The sequence below is a fragment of the Pygoscelis adeliae genome, unplaced genomic scaffold (genome assembly GCF_000699105.1).
Source record: "Pygoscelis adeliae isolate BGI_AS28 unplaced genomic scaffold, ASM69910v1 Scaffold105, whole genome shotgun sequence".
Lineage (NCBI taxonomy): Eukaryota > Metazoa > Chordata > Aves > Sphenisciformes > Spheniscidae > Pygoscelis > Pygoscelis adeliae.
In genome coordinates, this window is record NW_008824807.1 from 85,060 (window position 1) to 93,072 (window position 8,013).

The 8,013-nt window shown below is 39.0% G+C and overlaps 1 protein-coding gene across 1 annotated transcript in view; it reads left to right on the plus strand.

Moving 5' to 3' along the window:
- The window catches only part of SASH1 (SAM and SH3 domain containing 1), a 65,217-nt gene that overhangs the window by 52,224 nt on the left and 4,980 nt on the right, over positions 1-8,013 (plus strand). Inside the window, 2 exon segments of the mRNA XM_009324122.1 lie at positions 6,315-7,469; positions 7,616-7,629. Of these exon segments, the coding sequence (XP_009322397.1) occupies positions 6,315-7,469; positions 7,616-7,629 (1,169 nt within the window).

Sequence of the window (8,013 nt, forward strand, 5' to 3'; positions counted from 1 at the left end):
CCACTGGTTTTCATTGCTACTGTTTCTAATTTATTTATTTGCGTTGGTAGGAAACAGAACACATTTCACAAATCATCTTTCTTTCATGATCCTAAGGCAACAGGCACTCTCACTGCCATTCCCTGCCTTCTCCACTCCCTGTCATATTCTCGTGCAACCGTGCCTCGTGAGGCTTACACTCTGACAGACCATGCCAGTGGTCTAAGGGACCACTGGCAATGGAGAAGTCACTGAACTCCACTGAGATTAGGAGGATTTCTTCTAAATCGATACAAAAACTGTTTAGAAAATATGTTCCCTGTTTTAGGCCATATTTTTGTGTTTGCTTAGGTTGCATGTTGCATTCTCCTCTGATCAGAAGCCAACTGCAGAGATTTAGGACTTTTTGGTGTATGAACACTAGCAAGTTAAATTAATTGAGAAGTTGGCAAGGAAATAAGCTATGAAAAAAAAAATGCTTATGATATCAATTCCTATTACCTTGTCTTGCATCAGTGAAAGGTGATGCACTGAAAAATTACCAAGACAGTCGATAATGGAGGTTACTCTCTCTGTTCTGAAGAAATCAGGTGGTTGTGCTGATTGAGCATGCTTTACTTGAGGGATGGTGTAAACTTGTCATTAGGGATGAAATATTAAAATAGATTAAATTGGTTTGATTTTGGCATTATCGCTCCAAGCATTTGAGCCCTGGCTTGGCCTCAGGCTGCCTGGTTTCATCGCTAACACCCAGCATAAACAGGAAGCCAAGAACAGAATAAATAGAGATACTGTATGCCCCTTGTAGTGACCGTTTTTCCAATTTAAAATATGAGCTAAAGATCTTTTTCTTAGTTTGTGCATTTTCTGTCAGTCTGCCACTCAGAAATAACCATTTATTGAAGAAAATTGCAATTTGCTTTGAAGCTGAATGCCTGAAATCGACAATGTATTAAATTCCTGAAAGCAGAGAGAATTTTTTTCTTGAATATGAATCCCCATACAGTAGGCATGCTGGAATATAGTCATAGCTAAATATATGGCATATGTGACAATTTTCTTTCCTTTTTACCTCTAAGTGCCATTGTAATGATAGCTGTAGCACTGAAGTTAAATTGCTGCCTATACATTTTCCTTATTTTAACAATATAAGAGAATCTTGAGAAAGCAATTGTCATTGCCTGTCTGCTTAGACACTTACTATTACATTTAAACTAATATTTCTATCTGAGTTTTGCAGAATGTGAAATACCACTGATGATTTTTATATTGCTTTTCATGTGTAGCTTGCTGCATTTCTGCATCATTTTTGCTCACAAATGCATTTAGTACTTGTTTTGAAAACCATTATGAAAAGAACATTTGGTATGGGATTCATTCAGAGATTTGTCAAGGCTGGTTAATCTGAAATGTGCTCCACCTTCTTTGCAAAGTTCATGGATCGTAGTTGTTTATATGCATATTGTTTTCAAAATACATTGGATTCTCATCTGTCAAAATAAGGATAATCATTTGTCTAGAATAAACATCATAATGTGCAGATCGGCAATAATAAACTGCACTTCAAAAAGGGGAAATGCATTCTGAGAAGAAATTTGTCTTCAGATTTTCCAGGGAAAGGTTATAGATAGTATTTTGATGACTAGTATAGTGTCCTGTTTCGGGCTGATTTTGGACCTTTTGGCATCAGTTCAAGATTTCAGAGCTGCTCTTGCATTTTGGCTAGAAAATGGTTTGCTATGTACTATGGCAGTGGTACAGATGTGTCTTTTTTAGGTACTTCTCTGGGTCCCACTGCAGAAATATTTGGGTATTCTCACAGGTATCCACAGTGTACTTACAGCAGCATTGTGATTTTATTCTAATTTACAGAGAGCAAGGAACATATAGTTTGTGACCTATTCAGTGTTAGACAGGAAGAACATAAGAGCAGAAAGCAACCATTCATGATCAGACCATTAGTCCGTATAGTCCAGTCCTTGGTTTGAAACAAGGCAGAGAGAGCAAGCTCTCCTTTAGACTTCTGACAACGGTGCAGTTATTGGCCATGTTTTGCGGGCAAGCGTCGTCTGTCTGAGACGCATTTGGAAACCGTATTGGAAATAAGGTTTCTCACAGGACTGGCCAAAAGCAGATCACTAGAGAACAGTATAGGAACAGAGCAAGCATATTTGATGCTTCCCAGGGAACTCTTGGGGAATTAATCATTTAAGGACTTAAGGGCTTCGACAATTGGGTACTGTTTCCTGGCATTCATCCGTTTTCCTGAAACTGTTTCTCTTTATGAACATCCCTGGTCTTCCTTACAACCTCCATACCTAACAGTGTGTGTGTGTAGACCTCTGTCATACTTCTTCCCAAGTCATCTTTTTTCTAGTCTGAGAAGGCCTGTTAATTATTCCTTATAGGTCATTCATGTCCCTGATCATGCCTGGCTTCTTTGAACCTTTTCTTGTTGTGCTGTATAGCCTTTTTAAGGAGAGAGGGGATGAGAAGAGATCAGAATTGCACATGCAATGCGCAGAGCTGAAGAGGCAGACAAACCATGGCTTTATCAGGTGGGATAAGGGTGTTCTCTGATTTGTTCAGAAACTGAGGCCCAGATTTCCATAGTGCCAAGTGGGCATCCTAAGCATTTAAGCATTCAGTGCTAATTAGTCAGAAAAGGAGGCAACAGAACAGGTGGCCACATTGCCATTTCTACTAGTAGTGTGCATTTCTACTAGTTTGTAATCATTTCAAAAAGCGATGAGGTTAGGATTGTCTACCATGCCATCGTCTTTGTTGTGTCGACAGAGCTGTTTGAAATACACGCAAAATATAGCCACAGAAGGCAAGGCCAAAATGAACTTAATAAAATTTGGGATCTGGACAGGCCACTGAATGCATTCTGTGTCTGATTTGGAGTACTTAAATTTCTGAGGGCGATCTTCTATACAGAAAAAAGTACTAAGAGAAACACTGAAAATTTGTTCCTGTAGCTCTGGTACGTCTGGAAATACTCCCCAAGATAATCTCCTTTCTTCTGAGGCAGATGAAGACAGAGAATTGGGAAGTTCCTTCTCTATTCTAATAACAAGAAATACCATGAGGGGTGGACAGTGCTTTGTCTAACAAAAACTGCACCACAACATGAAACGCAAGAGTTGAAGTATACCTGTAGCTTGAACTGAACCTGGAAACAATATAAACTTTCCATTCATTTTGTGTAAGGACCACCTTTGTTGTCTTAGTTTTCACCCAGACACCTGTGTCCTTCTGCACACATTTAGATCAGAAATGCCACTGTGGTTGACAGCACTATGGAAGGCATTAGACTGCTTAAGTGTACCAGGGAATTGTAAGACTGAATTATTATCAAAAATGCTAACATTAAAAATGTGTTTTAAACCTTATTAGCTATACACTTTAACCCTTGTAGGTTTTTTTCATTTTTTTTCTGAGATAGGGAGGGAATGTTACATTTGTCGACATTGTTTATATAGCTCTCCACTTTATGAAAACAACTTGAGAACGTATTTAAAAGTCTGATTTCAGGAAATATTACCTTCCTTTCTTAACGTCTCAGAAGCATAATGAAATTACACCTGGCAGTCAGGAGGAGGGAAGGAATAGCTAGAGAAATCACAGCTGCCCTCCTGCTATAGCTCTTGACTTAAATCTGTGTAAGAGAAATTACATTCTGAACCCCTGTCCTTTGTACAAAACAGTAGCATTGAACCCAGCACTTTTTTTAAACCATTTTGAAGCAGAGAGCTTAAAGATTGCATGTTCAGTTATATATTTATAAAGAAAATGTTTTGAACTTCCTTCTGTTCTCTCCACCTTTGTATTTTTATGCAAAACAGGGCTGGAATGAACTAAAGATTTTATTTTACTTTCCCAAAACTTTTCTCCCCTTGTTTTTCTTGGTTTTTTTTTTTTTCTTTGTTTTCCTATTTCCCCCTTTCTTCTTTTTTCCATTCCCAGGCTACTGGCTTTACACAGACATATCCCATTTCTAAAGAAATGAAATGTCGCTTACTAGATACCCTTATGGCCTCAGTAAGAGCTTATATTGCACAGTAGTAGCATTTCTCCCAACTTTTCTTTCAGTGTTGAGGTTCCTGAGTGTGCTTTCCTAAAACCAGTGTAACTCCTGATCAGTATTTCAGATTGAAAAGAAGGTACATGGATTTTGTTATGTGATTGAAAAGAAGGTACATGGATTTTGTTATGTGATTGAAAAGAAGGTACATGGATTTTGTTATGTGAGCTGTGACAGCAAGCACCAGACAATATGGTGAATTACTGCACAAGTCAGGCATGTACTAGCAAATATGAATAATGAAAAGAGAAGACTCCGTTCCGTACTCATTACATATTGACATTAGTGCCTGAAGGCACTTAAAAATGAATGTAATGTTTCTTACATGTCTTTTTAATGTGGTTGTAAGTTATTTTCAGAAGGCGGTGGCCTAGCTCCGTGGAAAGGTGCAGGCAGAGAAGTTTTTCTGCTACTTCTCTGAGCTATCTGAACTCAAGGTAGTAGCAAGGGAGCCAACTTAATGTGTGATGTGTCTTTATTAGCATTTTGGGGAAATGGTAATATTTAGCTTGAGTTGAACTGTGAACCATACAGCTTCTGAGAAAGCAGTTCCTGTATGCTTGCAGTCATCCTTTTAGGTGCACCTTGATTTTAGATAGCATAACCTTGCTGGCATAACAGTAAATGCAGCCAGCTTTTTTTGAGGGGAATGTTTTCCTTATTTCTCTTTAAATGTAACCTCCATTTTCTTTGCTAGTTTTCTGGATACTTTGTTTTTTAAACTCCTTGAGCAGACAAAGCGACAAGACAAAGAGAGAAAGCAAGCTATTTCTCTTTTAGGTTAAACTGGTTCTTTCATTCATATTCAAAACAAGCAGTGTCTATTATTCAAAAGCCAAGCATTGAGCTTCTTTCAGGATAAAGCTTTGAAGGCAAGCTGTATGAGAAGAAAGCATCCATTGCTTAAAAGTACACCAGTTTAATTTAGTTCCGATGAAGTTAGCAAAACTTCTCAGATCTCTAAAAGTAACCGGTCCTTTAATTGGCAGCTATTGATTGCCTATTATTACAGATTTGATACCATTTAGTCAAACCTGTTGTTTTGGGTTTTTTGGTTTGTTTGGGTTTTTTTTTTCTATTGGAAAGAGACATTTCAAGCTTTATCTCTCTATCCTGATTTTAGAAAGTGTACTATACGTGGGGAAAAGTATCCCTGTCACCCAGAAAACAGTAACTGTTCAGGATGTGCTGTCATTCTGGGAGGTCATCTGCTTTGAGACAAAGTTGCTTCTGTCTTGTTAAAAAGAAAACAAAAATCTATGCAGTGTTTGAGAAATGACCTTGTATTTCATACTATAATGAATACTCTAATGAGCTCAGTCCCTTTGACTGGAATTTTTCTGTCAAGCAGATTTGATGGACTTCACTGTTTAAAATCAGTGGCACATACCTCATGAAAATATAAAGTAAAGCTTACAAAGAACATGTGGTTCATATTGATCCATGTCATCTCGTCTTCAGTGGTTATAATAAAACACCACATCTCTAATACCTTCTACTTCAATAAAATACTATGACATGAGAATAACACTAAGGTTAGTCATACTTGAAACTCCCTTTTGAAACACTTCTCCATTTCATAGTATACGACCTTTTTCCATAAAACACTGCTGTCCCTAAAATAACTTTACAAGGGAACTGGTGCAACACCAGACTTCCAACGCTTTTTTGCTGTCTGGTTTGCCATTGCAAATGGTTTGCTGCTCATTTAAAAGATGAAATAACACTATTGGCACATTTTGTAATTAAAATGAATAAACAGGATCTTTTTTTTAAAAGAAAAGCTTTCCTGAGCAATCTAATAAACTTCATTAGAAGGTGAATGTAATTATTGATATCCTAAACAAATTAGAAAAGTAGAAAGAAATGGTAGGCCTTTTGAGTTATTTCTGTGTGGGGTCAAACCAGTTCATATAATGGGTACAGGGTATCAGTTCTAACTGTAGGATATTTCTACACTGAAAAAGGTTTGCATGAGCTAAACTGCAAATCTCTGCAAATTGGGGAGTAGAAAGGATATTAAGTATTTTAAATGTATTTTCCTTATATGGTTACATTTACCAGTTCTTCAATAATAAAGCTGAAGCTCACAAATTCATATGCTTAAAATGGCACTGAGTTCTTGTACATTTAGAGTTAACAAAAAGAGAGCAAATCATTTTGTTTCAAAGGCATTTAGAACTGATCCATTATTTACACTGCAGATTTTTTTTTTTTTAATGGAGGATTGTGATTTATTTGCTTCTAGGTAAAACTCGAAGGACCTGTCTTCTGCCCTCAAAATCAGCAAGTGAGCATAGCTTTAAGGACTTTAGCAGAAACCAGCTATCAAATTATCCTACGCTTCCACTGACCAAGTCTATAGAAACTCTACAGCAAGGGGAAAAAGAAAGCCGGTTGAGTTGCACGCATCGTGCTCTCAAGAGCTCTGTCAAACCTCCAGCAGTTACGGGTCTGAAGAAGAACCGTAGAAGTTTACCGGTTGCCGTCTGTCGGAGCTATGAAACTCTGGATGGCCCCCAGGGTGTAGATACGTGGCCAAGATCTCACTCACTGGATGATCTCCAGGGAGAATCCAATACTAACCTACAGGACACTAGCAAGAAAGTAGGTTCTTTTCCTCAGGATTCACTGGACATAGCAAAAAAGGCAACTGGCTCTGCCCTGCCGCCTCAGTCTTATGGAGGCAGCTGTATGGTAGGTGACTTGATGCCTAAGCAGGGTAAAGGAGCTGCTAGTTCTCAGAAGGGAAGAGCTAAGGAATTGGACTGCTCTGTAATGGAAACTGCAGGTGGAAAGCCTGCTCTGTTCCCCCTGAAAAACTGTGAAGCTCAGCCTGCCTTAGTGACACATCTTGCAACAAGGACGCCTCTGGAAATACAAAATAAAGGCTTTCATGACCTTGCACGGGCTGATTATGCTCCAGTCCTCAAGGGAGGTCTAGAAGCTGAGCAAAAAGGCACAAATGAGGCAAGAATGCAACCAAAAAACCCTTCTCAGCCACCACCTGTCCCTGCCAAAAAATGCCGAGAACGCCTTTCTAATGGATTATATCATCCTCCCATGACCGCAAGTGGGAACCAGTCAAGTCTAGAAGCACCGTGTTTGCCAGTAAAAAAGACCAGCTCATCCACCCCCATTGATTGTCACGGAGTACCTGTCCATAGGACATCTTCTGAACAGGAGCCCAGTACCCCTCCTAGCTCACTGCCACCCTGGCTGTCGGAGCTCCCAGAGACTGCTAGTGTTCAGCAGCACGTGATAAAGCTAGGCCCTGCTTCAGCGAGGAAAGTCTCTTGTAGCAGGGGAATGGATCTGGAAATGGTAATAGAAAACAAGCTGCAGTCTGAAGACATTGATCTTACTGAAGAACCATACTCTGACAAGGTAAGTGGAGGACATTGCTTCAACATTTTTATTCTGCTAGCATTCCAAGGCATAGCCTTTCATATATTGTACCTGTTGTATTTTTGTAAGTAACCAGCCTCGATAAACCATAAATCATTGGGACATTAGACATTCTGTAACTGTGTTTGTCTTTACTATCAGGCCTTACGCCTAAAGTAATTCTTGTGTTGTGGGGGGACTGAGAAATTCCAGACTTATTCTGAACCTTCATCTTTTCAGGCCACTAGTACCTTGGTGGCGCTGGGCATGGAAATGGCTCTTCCTCTTGTAGTGTGAGGAAGTAGAACTGAAAAAGGAAGTCATGATTAGATTTTATGCTTCCAAGAAAATCTGAATTGATAGCATAGTGATTAGGACGTGTTTTGGGGAAGGAAGGAGTCCTAAGGTCTAGGCCTTCCTTTAGGTATTGCTTTTTCAGTTTTCATGGAATCTCGAGGAAAGCTCCTTCTTGCTCCCATCGTGCACTTCTCTTTATGTTTGCATTGATTGGTATTGTATTGATACAGTACTTTCATCTGTCCTCTCTCCTTTGTGTCTGG